We start from the raw sequence: 19361 nt of genomic DNA, 5'->3' as shown, positions 1-19361 counted from the left end.
ATAGGAGACACTACAGACCCCTGCTAGTGTGGCTTCTGCTGTTTGTCTCACTGTTACTATGGTGTGCAATCACTTTTCCGCTCATGTTTGCTGTAAGGTAGATTCTGCAGTGTTCGCAAACTGCCCAAAAGGTCCAGCAACTGGTGCAGAAGGCCATAGATCGTATTTCTTTTGCAATCCTGTGTACTTCCCTTGAACCCAATGATGAGAGCCAGCGCTCTGCTGGTAAATTAGGGATGTTTTGCTCTGCTGACTGTTAGACAAGGACAGTTTTACTGGAATAGAGAACAGAGATTACAGACCGGAAGAAACAAATAGGAGTCCAAAAGAATCATTTAGGAAAAGATGTCTCTGCATTGCCAGAGTTCCAAAAGATAAAATTCAGAATGATGCATTTCATCTGGAGCCCTCAATAGATTCTGAAATTAAGTAATTAGTTTCTAATCATACTTTTTGTTGCTTGAGCCTAGACAACTATCTTTTAAATCACCTTTGTACAGAAATTAGAGAAATCACAGTTAATCAGATATGTTAGTAGTCTGGGAACTAGCCAGAAACCAGTGGCAAAGTACAGCTTTCTGACTTCAAGTATACAGAATTTTAGGTCCTTGGCAATTCTCTCTATTACTTTCTTGCGGGTGTTTCTTATACTAGGGCACTAGAAAGCATGATGAGATCAAGAGATACACGAGGAAGGGACAGTGGGATCCTTTACCAAAGTAAAACTGTGTGTGTGTGTGTGTGTGTGAGAGAGAGAGAGAGAGAGAGAGAGAGAGAGAGAGAGAGAGAGAGAGAGAGAGAGCTGTGTGTCTATATGCATAGAAAGCTACCCTAAAAAGTCATTACCTAAAATAATGGTGTTTTTTCCTGCCTGTACTTGTCAAACTTTATTTATGCAACAAACATTCTTACACGAATTCACCCTGACAAAATGTCCTAAATTTTATTTATTAAATTATGTAGTTATCCAAAAGTCAAGATAAATTTGGAGAATATGATTTTCCAAATACATTTAACTCACACTTCTTTTTCAATTTGAGAGCCACTGCATGACACAAGATAAAAAATCTTTCTTTATGTATTGATTTCCACTTCTTCCAAATATTCTCATAGGCAAAACCTAGGGATAAGTTAGTTTCCTAAATCCATTCTTAACTGCAAAGGAGTCAAAATTTGGCTCTACTTTAGAAACAGCTTGGGGAACTGCTTTGCCTACAGGACAGGTTTACCAGAACATTTCAGTTCTGCACAAAGTAGGGAGAAGTTTGAGTTGATCTTTCCCTGCTTCCAATAGAATCATAAGAAAACTACAGTTTCACATTCTTTTCATAGCCTGTAATTGGGGATGGAAGAGTGTGCCCCACCTACAGATGGAGTTATATTGACCTGTGGGAAGGACTAATCTATTATTTTCCAGTCTGTTACATCTTAGACTGAAGTCCCATCTGGACAGGAGAAAGGTTTCACTAAGAGATAAGGGTGATTCAGAGGAAATGCACTTCAAAACCACAGTGAGCTATTACCTCAAGAACAATGGCTCTTAGAAAAAAAATCTAACGATTACAGAGCTGGTGTGGATATGGAGAAAATAGAGTCCTTGTACACGTTGATAGAGATGTAAATGTGAAAATGGCAGGGACACACCTCAACAGACTGAACATATATGTATCATATAAAACTAGCAATCTAGCGGCTGACTATATATATTCAAAGGACATGAAACCAGCATGCTAAAGAGACACTTGGACTCGTACATTTACAGCAGCCCTGTGCACGATAGCCAAAAAATGGAAACAAATGTCCATCAACAGATGAACATATAATGAAAATGTGGTGCATACACACAACAGAAGATCTTTCCAGCTATTAAAAAACATGAAATTCTTCCACGTGTGACTAAATAAACGGAATGGGCAGGTATCATGGTAATTCCAGGCACAGAAAGGCAAGTGTCACATGGTCTTACCCATGTGTAGACTCTAAAACACAATAGCATAGAAGCCAAGAAAGTATGGTCGTTACCAGGATCCAGCAATAGCAGAAAGAATGGAAGAATGAGGAAAGAATGACCAATGAGTGATATTTTCAGTCACATAGGAGCAAGAACAGTTGATGAGTTTTGACACAGCAGCTACACAAAATGATAATGCACTCTATACATCCCCAAAGTCTCACCAGAACAATGATATTTAGTGTCAGTTTCAGAATTTTATATAAATTAGTTTGCATGACATGAATTTGTATGTACAGTTTTAATGTTTTCATGTATAACAGGGAAAAGGTTAGTGAGGGGAAAATAGAAAGAATAAAATTGTTTTATAAAAGTAGTAGAACTAGTCGGGGAGTGGTAGCATGCGCCTGTAATCCCAGCACTCTGGGAGGCAGAGGCAGGCAGATTTCTGAGTTTGAGGCTAGCCTGGTCTACAGAGTGAGTTCCAGGACAGCCAGGGCTATAAAGAGAGCCCTGTCTTGAAAAAAAACCAAATCCAAAAAACAAAACAAAACAAAACAAAAAAAAAGCAGTAGAATTGCCATTGCATCTCTCAAGGAGCAATAATGCCCTTTAGCAGCACTCTTGAAGCACCAGGACATATTAAATATAAGCAACCATCTTCCATCCTAAGACAAGGGATTATTCCAAAGATTGCAAAGATGCTTTGATTGTTTGTGTTGACTGTCAACTGACTGGATCTAGATGCATCTAGAAAAGGAGCCTCAAGACATGCCTGTGAGGGGCTGTGTAGATGCATTATACTCAGCATGCCTGTGAAGAATTTTATTGATTAGGTCAACTGAGGTAGGAAGGCACACCCTACACATGGGATGCACCATTTCCTGGGTGGGGTCTTAGACTGAATACAAAGAACAAAAGTTGAAAAAAAAAAAGAACAAAAGTTGAACAGCATCCATCTTTTACTCTCTTCTTGATGACCTCAGATGCTGTTGGTCAACTGCTTCAAGCTCCTACCATCTCTATCTTCCTGCTATGATCAATTGTACCTTCAAACTTGTCTTAGTCAGGGTTTCTAGGCCTGCACAAACATCATGACCAAGAAGCAAGTTGGAAAGGATTTATTGAGCTTACACTTCCACGCTGCGGTTCATCACTAAAGGAAGTCAGGACTGGTTCTCAAGCAGGTCAGAAAGTAGGAGCTGATGCAGAGGTAATGGAGGGATGTTTCTTCCTGGCTTGCTTCCTGTGACTTGTTCAGCCTGCTCTCTTGTAGAACCCAAGAGCACCAGCCCAGGGATGGCATCATCCACGAGGGCCCTCCCCCCTTGATCACTAATTGAGAAAATGCCCCACAGACGGATCTCATAGAGGCACTTCCCTAACTGAAACTCCTTTCTCGGTGATAACTCCAGCCTATGTCAAGTTGACACACAAAACCAGCCAGTACAAAACTGTAAGGCAAAATAAACTTCTAATAAGGCTTCTAAAACTCTACCTAAATTCAAGTCCAAACATGTCATCTTAAAGGTGAAGTACAAATAAATTACAGTCCAAAAGAAGGTGTGTTATGCTTCAAAGGAGCAAGCTGAGCCTTCCCATTTTACAGAGACAGGAGCATGAGGATGGAAAGTGTTTGTAGGATTTGGATGTTGATGAAATAAGGTTTGGTCTCACCGATTTGTCAATATGGATTCACTGAGCAGACATCAGTACTCAGGAAATAAGAAAGAGTTTAACATTTCAATTGATTAACTAAACATGGTTAACTCAACTTAATACTGCAACTCTTTAATACAGTTCTTCGTGTTGTGGTGACCCACAGCCATAAAATTATGTTCATTACTACTTTATAACTGTAGTTTTGCTGCTGTTATAAATTGTAATGTAAACATCTGTGTTTTCCGATGGCCTTGGGTGACCCCTGTGAAAAGGATATTCAACCTCCAAAGGGGGTTGCTATCCACAAGTTAAGAACTTCCGTGCCATACTAATGAGAGGTACCATTTATTACAATCCTCCTCTACTACTTAGTCTGTGTCCTTGTGGGATTAAAGTGAGGACCACAGTGAATGAATAGGAAATGCCTGGTTCACCTTGGCTTAATGTAGAAATCAAAATTTTAGAAAGATTGGAATGTTAGAGTGGATTTATCTTAATAGATCTATTCACCCAGACTGGTAGGCCCCTGCATCACTTAAAAGAGCCAGGGTCACCTGCCTTTTCGAAGATCTTCCATTGGAAAGCAGAGCCATTGAATTAAGACCATAATGAAATAGAAATTAGCAGACATCAAGGAAGCAGATATCAGACACGGGCAGCACTGAAGATGTGTGTGATTAGCAACCTGGGCAGCAGGGTCAAAGCAACCATCTATGGCTGATCAGTGTCCCTAATGAAGGAGAAGAAATTGATCAGATGTTTCTTTGATTCTTGACTTGTATGAGCAGAAACATTTTAGGGCAATGGATTAAAACTCAAAATAAAAGCTGAGAAATGAAAGCAGAGTCTCAGCTCCTTCAATTTCCAAACTTAGTTTAGAAACCTATAGTCTCTGATGAAAGAGAGGTCAGATCCCTAATTCACTGCTGAATGTTGAAACTCTCTCTTTCCTAGCTTCCTGTATCCTTTTACCAAGGAGACAATGAACTTTGGAAAGAAAACAAGAGGTCATTTCTCAGACTGCTGCATTCTGGCAGCAGGCACCAGGTACACAGACACCAGGTCCAAGAGACACAAAGCAACACTTAGGCCCTCCAGGCCAGGCAGTTGTGAAGCTCAAGCAATCAATGGAATTTTGACCTACATCTATTTATGGGGGGCTGGAATGTGCCCTGTGTTTATCTTGCCAGTCCAGGATGTGTAATACAGTACACCCCATCAGCAGCTGGCGGAAGTTCTATATCACTTCTCAGACTTAGAGAGTCAAATCTATTATGGTTGGAAAATCCAAGCAGAAAGTAATAGAACTGCTTCAATCTAGTAAAATATTAATCCCAAAACAGTATTGCATTTCTGGAGGGATTGGCAAAATCAAGGACTTCAATGATGAGGGGTTCTGACTAATTCCAAGTGTCCATTTAATTCATATAGTTTGTCCATACAGAAGAGAAATGGATCTTAGAGAACAGCAGTAGAGAACCAACGGCTCAACCAAGTGATGACTCCAGCAGCATCTGGCTGCTGCACCAGATGTGATTTCATTGTTTAAATAAATTAACAAACCCTCTGGCATCTAGTGTGCAGCTGTTGATCTACCAAATGCTTTTCTCTCCAGACCTATTAGTAAAGATCATCTAAAGCAATTTCCCTTCATCTAAAAAGAGCAGCAAAACACTTTCACGACCATACCTCTGAGGACATCCGTCCTAAATCAGATTGCAAAGGTCTGTAAACGATTGTTGCAATATAGGACATTATGATTGATTCTGATGACTCAGGGGCAAAACAGACTGCTATACAGCCCTGGGGTGGCTTGCCAAGCACATGTCTGGAATATGAGAGATATCTAGGATGTCTCTTGAAAGTAACACACCTTGTGATTAAGGTCAATGAGAAGCTACAGTAGCTTCAAACTACATTTATGAAGTTTTCTAGTTGGGGGTCACTACAACATGAGGAACACTATTAAAGGGTTGTAGCATTAGGAAGGTTGAAAAAACACTGCTACAGTTCCTTCAGGCCCCTTGAGTAGAACCCAGTATTCAAGCTAAGATCTGGTTCTTGAAACAGTATATTTAGATGAAGACATAGGAATGGACCCTTAAGATGGGATTAGTGCCCATTGAAAATCTGAGAGCCCAAGAAGAAGGAAGAAGAGGGTCCTGGTCCTGGAAAGGCTTGATGCAGCAATGTAGGGGATAACCAGGACAGAGAAGTGGGAGGGGGCTGATTGGGGAACAGGCGGGGGGAAGAGGGCTTATGGGACTTATGGGGAGGGGGGAAACCAGGAAAGGGGAAATCATTTGGAATGTAAACAAAGAATATAGAAAATTTTTAAAAAAAGAAAAAATTTGAGAGCCCCCCTTCTCTCTCCCTGTCCTCCCCCTCCCCCCTCTCTGGATGCCATAAGAAGATAGCCATGTGCAAAGCAGGAAACAGTCTTCCACAGACACTAAATCTTCTTGATCTTGATTTTCTAGCTTTCTGAACAGGGATAGATGATGGTTGGTTGTTGAAGCTACAGAGTCTTATGAGTTCCATTTGGACTTGTATAGCTAAATGTGGCAGTCAAGAGGAATCTGGCAACAATAAAGTGCATAATGGCCAAAAATCAAACATGTAACAAATCCAGGGTGTTGCTGGCAGCTCTTAGTTCTGAACATCTGGCATCCATAGCATTGAGTTCACGTGGCATGGCAGCAATGCTGGCTAAAACTCCTCAGTTCAAATTTAAGACTCTATTTGCTGTTATTTGTTGTACTGTTTTTATCATGCATTAAAAGTCTCTGCTCTTATAGAAACAAAATGGTGTAATTACGGAAAGTAAAGTGTGCATTATCTCCTCACTGTCATTTGGCAGCTTGGATCAAATTGGTACATCTTCAGATTGAATTGTGTTAGAATATTTGATTCTTTTTTTAATTGCTGCTTGAGTTGTTGACTTGGGTTTTATCTCTTAAAAATCACTAGTGGTTTGGGGTTCAAAATAAAGACAGAACTTCAAATAACTTTTGAAATGGTGAACACACTTCTCCCACTTTGTACCATATATTTATGTGATGCAACATCCTCAGCTTGACCATTATAAAAATCAAAGTATTGATTATATTTAACAATTGTTGAAGTTGCCTTATGTCCTGAAGTATTAAATCAACCAATATTTATTCTCTATATAAAAATAAACACACACACATCCATTGTGTTAGTATGGATTTTTACCTTTGCCTTATTTAGGGGAATATGCGCACATACATACATGTGCTTGTAGAGGTTAGAGGTCAACCTTGGGTGGTGTTCCTCCAGGACTGCCTCTTTTTTTTTGATACAAGGTCTCTCATGAGGACCTCGGACTCAACCATGCTAGGCTTGCTGACCAATGAACCCCAGGGGTCTGTGTGTCTTTATTTTTTTAATATGCCTTTGTTTTGTTTTGCTTTAATATACCTGCCTTTGCCTCTGTGCCCCTAGGATTACAAGAGCTCATCACCATGCCATGCCTTTTACGTAGGTACTGGGGATCCATCTCAGGTCCTCTCATACTTCCACAAATGCATCACCAACTAACCTCTTTTCCCACCCCCCTCCTCTCGTCTTTATCAAGTGGGAAAATTGTGTGTATATCCAAAACTTATTTTAAGATACATTTCTTTATTATTTATCACCAGCAAAGGAAAAAAGAAGAAAAACAGAAAGAAAAAAAAAACAAGAGGAAAAAAGGAGAAGAGTGAAGTGCTTCCCACAGAGAAAAAATGAAAGACATGCTGTCCTCTTTAGGGTTTTATTGCTGTGAAGAGACACCATGGCCAAGGTAACTCTTACAAAATAAAACATTTAATTGGGGCTGGCTTGCAGTTTCAGAGGTCTAGACCATTGTCATTGTGGCAGGAATTATGGCAGTGTGCAGACAGACATGGTGCTGGAGGAGCTGAGAGTCGTACATCTTGGTCTGTGGGCAGCAGAACAGGACTGTGTGCCACACTGGGCATAGCTTGAGCAATGGAGACTCAAAACCCATCTCCACAGTGACACACTTCTACCAACAAGGCCACACACCCCAATAGTGCTACTCTCACTAATGCTAAGAGAAGCATTCAGACATCTGAGTCAGTCTGTGGGGGCCATTTCTATTCAAACCACCACACTCACTCACTTCAGTCTATGCTAGGGCTTCTGAGGAACAACACCATAGCAAGAAGCCACCCCTACTCTTTAAGGGGTTAGCAATATGGCGGAAGAGAATGGGAGTCAGGAGAGCCAATTCCAGACTGAGCACACAGACTTTCTGCTGACTAGGTGTTAAAACTAGGACAGTTTTGCAACGTAGATATTTTATTGAACATATGCCTTTGGTATGTTCAGCACTGGAAACACCTGAGCCAGGCTGAAGGAGACTGAGGCCTACATCTCCTCAAAGATGCTTTTCTCTGTTACTTCTATGAATCTATATACCACATCCATTAAGTCAATAAAATCTTTGAGGTGTTTTGGAAGGTTCATTATCATCCCATCTTATACAACCACAAAAGTCAGGTAAGTGGGTCTAGGCATGGTTTTATATCAGTCCTGGCAGGAGTTGTTCTCGGTGCCATCTATTTAGAGAAGACACAGAGCTCTGGTGAGTGGGCTCCACAGAGGCCACCTATCAGATATTGTCACAATGCACTTCTCAGGCCAAATTTTTCATTCATGGGAAAATTGTACTTTACTATTGACAATAATGCCCCTTTCTTCTTTGCCTTCCCTGCTCCCAGGACTGACTTGTGACTAGGTATTGACCTACAGATGCATATTACAGCATGTATAATGTTGCAGGTAGTTCTTTTTCTTGATAATCATGACCTGTCTGTGCCTAAGGCCCTCCTTCCTCTGGAATCTATCCCAAGCATCCTCTCACCAAGAAGCATGGAAATCACAATGACAAAGCAAAGCAGGGCTATCCTCCACCCCGTGACGGGAACCTTCTGTGTTCTCCTGCCCACATCCTCACCTCTAGCACACAACCCCTCAGAAACAATGGCAGCCTCTCTATCTCTCCTGCTCAACCCAAGGCTAAAGAAACAAGTATTTCAACAGAACTTGATGCTTTGAGTATAAAATCTGGAGCTTTGCCTTCACAGCATGACAGGAACAAATAAAAAGACAAATTGTAGGTCTGCGGCTGTCACAGCAGGGACTCCTATCGTGCCATCAGCTTTCATGTTCCCAAATGTGCAAACGGCCTGAAAGACCAGGGTAATTGAAAGGCAGACATAAACCTCTCTGGTTTCTCAGTATTAACCGAAATTGCCTCCTACTGAAGTTGCTTTCTGCTTTAGTATTCTGGAAGAAATACAGGCCATTCTGTTTCCAACACAAATATCAAATACCTCTAACCAGCCTATCATGAAGAAAGGTCTCTGTGGGCTAGTAGGTGACATGGCTAACCTAGTGTCATAGTACTTCTAATCCTGTTCTTAAATGGTGCTCTTTCTCTCTCTCCCTCTCTCCCTTCCTCCCTCTCTCCCTCCGTCCTTTTCTCCCTTCCTTCTTCTCTTCCTCTCTCCTTATTCCTCTCCATCTCCTCCCTCCCTCTCTCCCTCTCTTCCTATTCCTCTCCATCTCCTCCCTCTTTTTCTTCTTCCCTCCTTTCCCTCCCTCTCTCCCTTTCTTTCTTCCTCTTTCCCCTCCTCTCCCCTCTCCTCTTGTGCCTCCTTTTTCTCCTCTTTGTTTTTCCTTGTCCATTTACTCCTCTATCAGAAGAAGATGAATCGTGATCGTGCCTGGAACATGCACGGCATCATTCATGAGAGGTTTCGGTGTTTTATCTCATCTTCAAGTTAATCATGTCATCTGCTAGCTTTGACCCTGTCCTTGTAAATGATATAAATGTCTAGGCAGATGCTACTGTTTTGCTGTTTCCATGAAGTGGTGCTATTTTGTAACTGGGACCCGATAGAAGGTCAATGAAGATATATCTTCACAGGAAAATGGAAGACTCTACTTTCTTCCTCTTTTCTTTTTGTATCATGGCTCCTGATTTTGCTCCTTCATGTGCCTCTGCAGTAATGACACAGCTTCACCTGAAGCTCAAATCCACGGAATCAGCCCACTTGGGATTGGAGCCTCTATAACCATCATAAACATTTTTCTAATAAATTGATTGTCTCGAGTATTTTGTTATAATAATGGGAAGATAGATGATACAGTAAACTGATGTATGTGAGTATAAGAATGTTGGGTTGAAATAGGAAAAATATATAGAATGATAAGCAGTATGATCCAAATTTCTGAACCTGATGGGAAAGTAGTAATGATCTCTCTGTAGACATATCTAACACCATTTCAGGGAGTACTGGGTAAATCAGGTGCCGGTACCTTCAACTCTGAACATATTCTCTACAATTTAATAAGTTCATATTTTATGTGAAGCTGAGATCAGCCATCAGCTTCCCAGGTGAGAGGAGAGCTGGTTATCAGCATAGTTACAAGAAAACCTGGAGTTATAGAGTCTTTCAGCAAACATACTCACCATTTTACCCTACCATACCCCATGTGACTAGTCACGCTCTCCCCTCAGTCTGGAAGAATGCAGGACTGCTGGACAGATGTGGAATGGAGAGGCTACACTTGTAACAGTTTCTTCCATGGGTCTAGGAAAACCCAGGGCACTGATAGCAGCACTTCTCTTAATCAGTTAACAGGAAGTGTGTGAGGTCACAGGAATGCAGCTCCCAACACTGTCAAGACATCTTCCAAGGCTGTCTCTATCAGTAACTTGCAAAGTCTGCAAATGGTGGCTGAAGATCTGTTTCCCACATGGCTCCCTGGAAGTAGTGTTCGTAAAGGACCCATTTCCCCTCCTCCTAGATCCAAACCACCTTGATTTCTGACTTTTAGGCAATATTCTATCATCGATCACCTAATTTTCCATTGGTTTGAGAGAGGGAAACGAAGACAGGAAGGATTTGTTCTCTGCCTTTTATTTATAAACAATTCCTCCTTGCTTTTCTCACAGACGTCTGCTTACAGAGCTTATTTTTAAATTTTCAAAACATCTTCAATGAGTCATTATCAAAAATAGGTCTTTCTTCCTGAAGACCTGTTACAAGAATTCTGGTTCCTTGTAGGTAACTGTGAATGCCCCTGTATGACTACAGGAAAGGACAATAGGCAAAAAAAAAAAAAAAAAAAAAAAAAAAAAGTTCTGATGGGGGAAGCGGGAAGGGTAGGATGCAAATAGAATATCTCAAAATACCTATCAACAGCCACCTTCCCTCTTACCACCCGTCATGTGATTCACCCATCTTTTGTGTCTCCTCCAGGAAAGCTGTTGAAACTTCTGTCTCAAATACCTTGGCTGTGAAATGTGCTCGACCAAAACGTTTTGATCATAAGAGTTTGCAATTTCAGATATTTTTGGACTTACAATATTTGCACACACACAAGGTGAGATATTTAGGAGAATGGGATCCAAAACTAGACACAGAATTTGTTTATAAGTCACACAAACCTGGAAGTCATTTTACATGACATTTTTAGCACTTGGATTGTGACCTGTCCTGATGAGAGCAGACGCGGAGAATTCTTTTACTCATGGAAGTTTTCTATCATGTCATCAATCAGTTTTAAATTTTAAAAGCACTGGAGAAATTGGATTTTCAAATTAGAAGTGCTCATAGGTGGTGGAAATTTAACCCCAGGCTAAACAAGGAAATAAGTGAAAGACTGGAGAATGTTAAGATCAGTTCTCCTAAACGATTCCATATCTGCTTCCTCTGATGGGGGTCAACAGCCAACCCTGGCATTTTCCAAATCAATCCCTATCTCCAGGGAAGATGTTAAATCTATTATATCTTCTAAATCAGTGCAGATAATATGTTTAGGTATAATTGTTTTCAATAGATGAAACCCACAACTGTGTCACTTCTATATATTACATCTGCATCAAACCTCAAAGGAAACTGTTATGAAAAGCCAACTCTGGAGTAGTCACATCAGAAACTCTACACTTTGAAAACATCTGAAAAATAACGTCTTGAATGCATTTTCCACTCCTTAGCAACTTAAAGTTTGTTTGAAATATAGCTAACAGCCTCAAAAAATACAGAGACAGTGTTTATGCATATTTTAGGCTCTATTCAAGCCCACACACTTCACCTTCCACAGCTGGATTTTTTGTTGTTGTTGTGTTTAATGAAAGGTAAATAAGAAATAAACCAAATACCAATGTCTTAAATTGTGTGCTTCTGGAAAATGTAGGGGTGCAACCACATTAGGGAAGATTATTCTCAAATATGCATCACTCAATAGCTCTAGCATAAACCGACGCTTCTTTCAAAAGCAGAGTGATTTTCAGGTTTGTATTTGACACATACTGAAGAAAACACCCAAGAGACTGAATCATATTTGTTCTCAGACAAGAAGACAGACGGTGCCCTGTGACCATAGCATGATGAATTCTGCTCTGACATTTAAGTAGTTTGATCTTCTGACAAGAAGAAGGATTCTACATGTGGGGATGGCTTAGGAGGGCGAAGCGTGACATTACCCCTCAGGATGTAAATAATTACGTCTGCCTGTTTCTCCCAATGTGTGTGTGTGTGTGTGTGTGTGTGTGTGTGTGTGTGTGTGTGTGTGTGTGTGTGTGTGTTTTATATCACTGAGGAAATTCAACCTCCCTAATCAGGAAATTACATTCTTTCTGTTTTCCTAATCAACTCAGAGGAGGAACACAAGCCGGTGGACTGGGTCAGTCACAGTCCACAGAATCACAGGGATGAATGCATGGAGAACATTTGTCTCGATTCAAAGCCCAATACATTTTTCTGAAACCTCCCAAATAGCTCAGCGTGCCATGTGGTTCAGGGGTGTTCTTCATACCTCTGCTTGCAAAGGAAGGAAATCTGGACTGGGGTTTGAGAAAACCAAGGGTTTGTTTGCACAGGTGGCTGAGCACAGAAGGGAGAAGTAACTACTGAAGAGAAAGAGGAAAGGATTGTGCCTTCCTGCCAGGGAAGAAGTGGTCTAAGAACCAGTCACAGATGTTTCCGCCCAGCATCCATTACCCACTAGATTCTGGCAAAGAGGATCAAGCCCCGCCCCCTCCAGGTCCTACTGGGCTTCTTCGGCACAGGGCTCGATGGCTGTGATGGAGATGCTCTGCCCTCTGCACCTTAAGACGCCAGCCTCACACTCAGACATCGTCTCCTCTTTGCCATTCACTTCCACACAGATTCTGTAGCCTGCTCTCTGGCACTCCGATGCTTCTCTGCAGACACATTTGCTGTTCTGAGCTGGAAAGAACAAGTGAGGGAGACTTAATGGCACATTGAGGGGGTGGGAGAGCCCAAGCACATTACCTCTAAAGTAATGGCGTGTGATTAGAGAGCTCCTGCCCTGAGCAATACAGTAAACTATCTGCTGGGAGAGCAGTAAGACCAGCAAATGGGGCCATTTTTCTTCACTCAGAATAAATGGGCTTGGAAAATTCGGGCCAGGCTTTCTACTGGATGGACACACAGGAGGTAGCTCTCCATCTCTTTCCTCATAGAGACCGTCATCTTTGTGAGCCAGAAATCAAGTATAATTCTTTGCTCCCCAGACCAACTAAGAAGGTTTCAGGAGAGACTAGACCATCAAAGCTCAGAGACACAGAAAGAAAGGAATAAAAAGTTATTCCAAAGAGAAAGTATGGCATTCAGAAGGTGCTTGTCCTATAAAACCTTATCAGCAACACGGAGAAAACATGGGAAATGACACAGTGGGAACACATCATCCAGGTCCTCCGGGTGGAGAGTGACAAGGTTAACCAGAGAAGGGTAAAGCCAAAACAAGCCGGATGGGGCCAGAGCTCCATACGTCTCCATCCTACTACAACTGTGAGGAACTGGAGGAGAGGTCCCCATGGGGCACACAGGACAGAGAAGGAGGGGTTTGGAAGATGTATGTACCACATAGTTTAGCTTCCATCTTTACAGGTAAAGAAACCCAGGGCAGAAGCTTGGTTCCTGCGGCAGCCCAGCCTTTCCCATTCATCATATGCCTCAAACATTGGTGGTGCTGAAGATCACTGCTAACTTCTGTTCAGTCATATCCTAGTTGCTACTGGATCACAATCCGAGGATGTAAGTCCCTCTTCTTTTCCCTTCAAAGTCTTTGGATTATTTCATGAAGTGTCAGTTGGGCACTCGTAATTTTTAACGCCTCTCTAAAACTTCTTAAATTCCCTTATAACATGGAGAAGTTGTCCTTAATCTCAGAGTAGTATCTGACTCAAATCTTCAAGTATATTTTGTTCCATTATTTGTGTGTGTGTGTGTGCATGTGCGTGTGTGTGCACATGCACACATATGTGTGAGTGCCCATCTTTTTGTAACTCTTCTTCTCTCCTTTCATTTTTGTATTTTTACTTTATCTGTATGAGTAGTGTTGCCTGTATGCATGCCTGCGTACATGCCACAAAGATAGAATGAAAATTAGAGAGGCTTGGAAGAACGTAAGAGGAATTTTACTGTCAAGTCAATCTGAGATAATTTGACATCTCAATATATCTGCTGATAAGCTAGAACTACTGTACTTAAAACTGTTGGCACCACTGCCTTCGTGTTCTTCCAGTTACAAATATGGAAGGCTACTTACCATCACATTTGCTCCATAGCGGGCATGCACCACAGGCTTTCTCAGCTGAGGCAGGCGGTGTGCAGCTGTCCTTGCCAACGAGAGCATAATTTCTTCCCTGACAGCGGAGAACGTGCATCTTGCAGATGGTCAGAGATAGAATCCTGTTGCTTCTCTCATCCCGGGCACATATATCCAAGGAGGATCTAAAAGGGGTATTTTAATTACATTATTTACAAGATTTATTTTCTTCAAAGCTAAGAAAGGTGATTGAAAGCAAGACTTTGTGCTCACAACCCTACACGCAGTCAATCCACCAACAACCACAAAAAAACTGTGCCTGCTCTTTTGGTGTACAAAGTTTTTATAAGACCAGAAACGTAGTGCTGGTTTATTTTCCTCTCAGACAGACCAAATGCAGCAAATTGGATGAGAAGGAGAATTCTGCCAGCAACTGCGGATGGATTGATACCAAAGGAAACAGAAAAGTAGCAAAGACCAAACACCTCCAAGAGATCATGAGAAATCACTGACCTCCCAGCTCAACAGCCCACAGAGTCTGTAATCCAGCATTGCTCACTAAAATCCTTAAGTAAGCAAGGGAAAATGAAAGTTTCTCAATGTTATTTTTGTTTATTTTATTATGTTTAACTGTGTGTGTGTATGTGTGTGTGTGTCTGTATGTGTGTGTGTATTTGTTGTGAGTGTGTGTATGTGTATGTGAGTGTGTGTGAGTGTGCCTGTGTAAGTGTATGTGTGAGTGTGTGTGTGTGTGTGAGTGTGAATGTGTGTGTGAGTGTGTGAGTGTGTGTGTGTGTGTGTGTGTGTGTGTGTGTGCGCGAGTGTGCATGAGCACGCTCATGCACAGGAGTGCAGGCGGCTGCAGAGGCTTGAGGAGTTAGGTCTCCTGGGGCTGGAAGTACAGACAGTTTTAAAGTGCCTGATGTAGGGTGTTGGGAATCAAACCCTAGAAGAACAAGAGCTCTTAACTACTGAGTTATCCACCCAGCCACTTCAATATTATTTTTAAAAATATGAAAAATATGTGTATAACCAATGATAGAATTCAATGAATAAAGGCTCTTGCCACCAATTCAAATAATGTGAGTTGGATCCCCAGAACCAACATGGTGGAAAAAGAAAGCCAACGCCAGAAAGTTGTCCTCAGACTTCCTTACTTGTGCTATACATGACACTCTCCACCCCACCAATAAAAGTGTCTGTGCTTACAAAGGATTTAGAAATATTTTCACTAAACATCTTACTGGGTTTTTTCTTAACTACTGTTGCTAAAAATTGTACAATATAGCTATTTAGAAATATAATTTTAAAAATAAATATTTCCTAAACTGGGCACATGCCCAGAGTGGCACACGTAATCTCAGAACTTGAGAGATAAAGGCAGAAAAAGATGTTTAACGCCTGTCTCAGTTACACAGTGAGTTCAAGGCCAGCCTGGATATAATATACAAGACCTGTCTCAGACTCATCCCCAACTCCCACACTCACCCCATCCTGAAAGAAATTCCACTTGTGAATACTGATGGATATGAAAAGTATTGTTACAGGTAAATATAGGTGCAAGTCTTTTTTTTTTTATTCGATATATTTTTTATTTACATTTCAAATGATTTCCCCTTTCCTGGCTTCCCACTCCCTGAAAGTCCCATAAGCCCTCTTCCTTCCCCCTGTTCCCCCATCCACCCCTTTCCACTTTCCTGCTCTGGTATTGCCCTATACTGTTGCACTGAGCCTTTCCAGAACCAGAGGCTACTCCTCCGTTCTTCTTGGACATCATTTGATATATGTGGATTATGTCTTCGGTATTCCAAGTTTCTAGGCTAATATCCACTTATCAATGCATACCATGATTGATCTTTTGAGACTGGGTTACCTCACTTAGTATGATGTTCTCCAGCTCCATCCATTTGTCTAAGAATTTCATGAATTCATTGTTTCTAATGGCTGAATAGTACTCCATTGTGTATATATACCACATTTTCTGTATCCATTCCTCCATTGAAAGACACCTGGGTTCTTTCCAGCTTCTGGCTATTATTAATAGGGCTGCTATGAACATAGTGGAGCATGTGTCCTTATTACATGCTGGGGAATCCTCTGGGTATATGCCCAGGAGTGGTATAGCAGGGTCCTCTTAGACAGCAAAGCTTTTTGTTTGGTTGGTTTTGTTTTTGTTTTTGAGACAGAGCTTCTCTGTGTATCTGTAGCTGTCCTGGAACTCACTTGTAGACCAGGCTGGCCTCCAACTCACAGAGGTCCACCTGCCTCTGCCTCCTAAGTGCTGGGACTAAAGGTGTGTACCACCACTGCTGGACCCAAAGCATATTTCTATATACTGGACAAAGAGATTTTACATTCACATGCTTTATTTAGTTTTATTTTTTTCTCTTTGACCTAAGTAGACTTAGAGCTAAGTAACATGCCTTTCTCCCTCTTTCAGGCCTGGGTATGGACAAACACATGTGCTAGTATATGCACTTTATTCTGCCCACATCATATGTCTGTAGGCATGCTAATCAACCTCTTCTATCCCTCACCTAATTGTACTACTTGTACCTTGCTACGACTCCGACACAGGCTGCCAGGAGTTTCTTCTCAAACGCTTCTAAAAGTGGTGATGGCGACGAGAAATGGGTAGCATTCTTGGAATGCAGACCTAGAAAGGAAGCTTCTAGTGTCGGAAAAGAAGCTGCTCTATTATCTATTGGTATTGCTTTTTAAAAAGTTTATGTCCCTGGGGAATTTCAGCCTAATCCTCTAAAGCTCTAAATCCTCAGGTGACAGTACTGCCATTTTGCTTTGCTTTATATATAGAACAAGCGGTGTTCCAGCGGGCCTTCCGTGTCTCACTCCTCCAGATCATCATCCTGCTTAATATGGTGGCTGTCAGCCTATGACCTATAACAGGGAGGAGTGGGCCAGGTGAAGATGCAAAGACACTTAGCTCTCCCAAAGCCATGCCTTCAATTCAATAAGCTCTGCGGAGCCATCCCATTTACCCTGGATAAAATCAAACAGGAAAGCAAACAACAAAGCCAGAGCTTACCCACACTCATAGGGCATTTTACAGACGCATTTTGAGTTCTGCAGTTTCTCCCAGGGCCGGCATGCAGGAGCTGCTGGCGGTAGAGTGCTGGTAACTAAAAGAAACATTTAAGAGCAGTGTGATCATTAGGGTACGCCCCTTGCTTTACGATAGAACTGCTGAATCACAATCTGTGGGGTGCTTGACTATAAAGATTTCCTACAGTTAAAAGAAAGGATGTGGATTTGGGTGGAGGAGAGGGTGCAGAGGATCTTGGGAGGGATTGAAGGAGGAGAATCGTAATCAGAACATATTATATGAAAGAAATCTGCTTTCAGTTTAAAAATTAAAGGGAAAAAGTTCTCGGCCCTAACCAAACAACCATCTCCAATTGACATCTGCTTCCCAAGCATCCTCTGGATGTATTAACTGCACTTAGAGCAGGCTGCATGCCCAGCAGTGGAAGGCCAACACAAAATGAACTCAATAGTATTTTTGTAGACTCTTGTCTCATATTATTTGCTAGAGCTTTTTTTTTTTGCCTTACTTGTCTTTTACTTATATATTATGGTCTCCAGTTGAGTGTTTTTATGGTGTGTGTGTGTGTGTGTGTGTGTGTGTGTGTGTGTGTGTGTGTGTGAGTATGAGTGTGTGTGTGTTTCTTATTTTTTACTTTTTTAAAAAATTCTGGTTTGGTTTTATTGTTGTTTACCTGTTTGATTTCTAAAGACAAAGAAACGGTGCGGAATCGTGGATATGGAGTGCGGAGGATCTCACAGGAGTTGCGGGAGGAGGAATAGACATCAGTATATAAAAAATATTTTTTCAGTAATAAATACAGAAAAAAACTATGGGAACTGAACAAGTTGTATTTATATATTTAGGAGAGAGAAGGGGAGGGAAATTTTAACTTCAGAAGATAGGAAATTTTTAAAATATATATTATAGCTTGGCAGTGCTGGTGTATACCTTTAATCCCAGCACTTGGGAGACAGAAGCAGGTGGATCTCAGAGTTCAAGGCCAGCCTCTTCTACAGAGTGAGGTCCAGGACACCAGGGCTACACAGTATAACCCTGCCTCAAAAGAAAAAAAGAAACTAATACATATACATATACACATACACATACATATATATATATATAATTTAACATTATAATATATAGTATATATTATACATATTGTACATAATACAATAATTATAACATTTAACATATAATTTATAATTTGTTTAAAAATATATAAACATATGTTATATATATTTATATGCAGTAAGTCTCTAAAGCATTTCACGGAGGAACACTATAAAAAGCTGCAGTGACGACAGATACCATTTCCTGGGCATGTTTAATGGATCTTACACTGTTTGGACATTTTGTTATTTGATCCCTGCTGCCAAGTGCCTATGTAAGAGATGAAAAACCTGAGGGTCAGGAAGTTTGGAAACTGATGCTTTCTCAAATCGCTCACAAATCTTCCTATGCCGGGTTAAGCTCACATCTGTCTGAACCCATGGCTGGTAAGTCAGGTTCCCATTCGTGAAGCCGATCCTTGTAAACTGCTCGCTGTCTTGGACTGCACTTTGCCACGAGCCCACCACGGTTTACAAAGCCACAAAAGAACTTAGAGCACTGAAAAGACGGCTCAGTGGTTAAGGGCACTGGCTGCTTCTCCAGGTTTGATTCCTAGCAACACATGGCAGTTCACAACTGCCTGAAGCTCTCCTCCCACGGGATCTGATGTCCTCTCCCCACTTTTGTAGGTACCAGCTATCCACGTGATGTGCATATATACATACAGAGAAAACACCCTTATACATTAAATAAATAAATAAACTGTCTATTAATGATAACTTAGAAGAAACTGTTGAAAAAAAAAAAAAAAGAAGAAACTGTTGGTTCCCAAGGAAAGCTATAACCTCTCACATACAAATGTGCAGGTAGTCTGCCCTCAACAGGTCTGGAGCTGCTTACATTAAAAATATTGTATCCACCATTTTGAATCTAGAAACTCTTTCTTTAAGTGAACCACTATTTGAATATCGTAAGTCAGCACCTTGGTGTGGCTTACAGTAATGTAAATGGAAAATCTCTGCACTGGTTCTGGCA

The 19361-nt window shown here is 41.2% G+C and overlaps 1 protein-coding gene across 1 annotated transcript in view; it reads right to left on the bottom strand.

Moving 5' to 3' along the window:
* Window positions 1-10556: 10556 nt before the first annotated feature.
* The window catches only part of C7 (complement C7), a 62277-nt gene continuing 53472 nt past the window's right edge, over window positions 10557-19361 (bottom strand). The window contains exons 16-18 of the mRNA XM_052159810.1: window positions 17277-17370; window positions 14231-14415; window positions 10557-12885 (exon numbers count right to left, since the gene is read on the bottom strand). Coding sequence (XP_052015770.1) covers window positions 12704-12885; window positions 14231-14415; window positions 17277-17370 — 461 coding nt within the window. The 3' untranslated portion in view covers window positions 10557-12703. The remainder of the gene's footprint in view (window positions 12886-14230; window positions 14416-17276; window positions 17371-19361) is intronic.

This window comes from Apodemus sylvaticus, chromosome 16 (genome assembly GCF_947179515.1).
Source record: "Apodemus sylvaticus chromosome 16, mApoSyl1.1, whole genome shotgun sequence".
Taxonomy (NCBI): Eukaryota; Metazoa; Chordata; class Mammalia; order Rodentia; family Muridae; genus Apodemus; species Apodemus sylvaticus.
The sequence above is the reverse complement of the archived record's forward strand: the minus strand, read 5'-3'. Positions and strand labels throughout refer to the sequence as shown.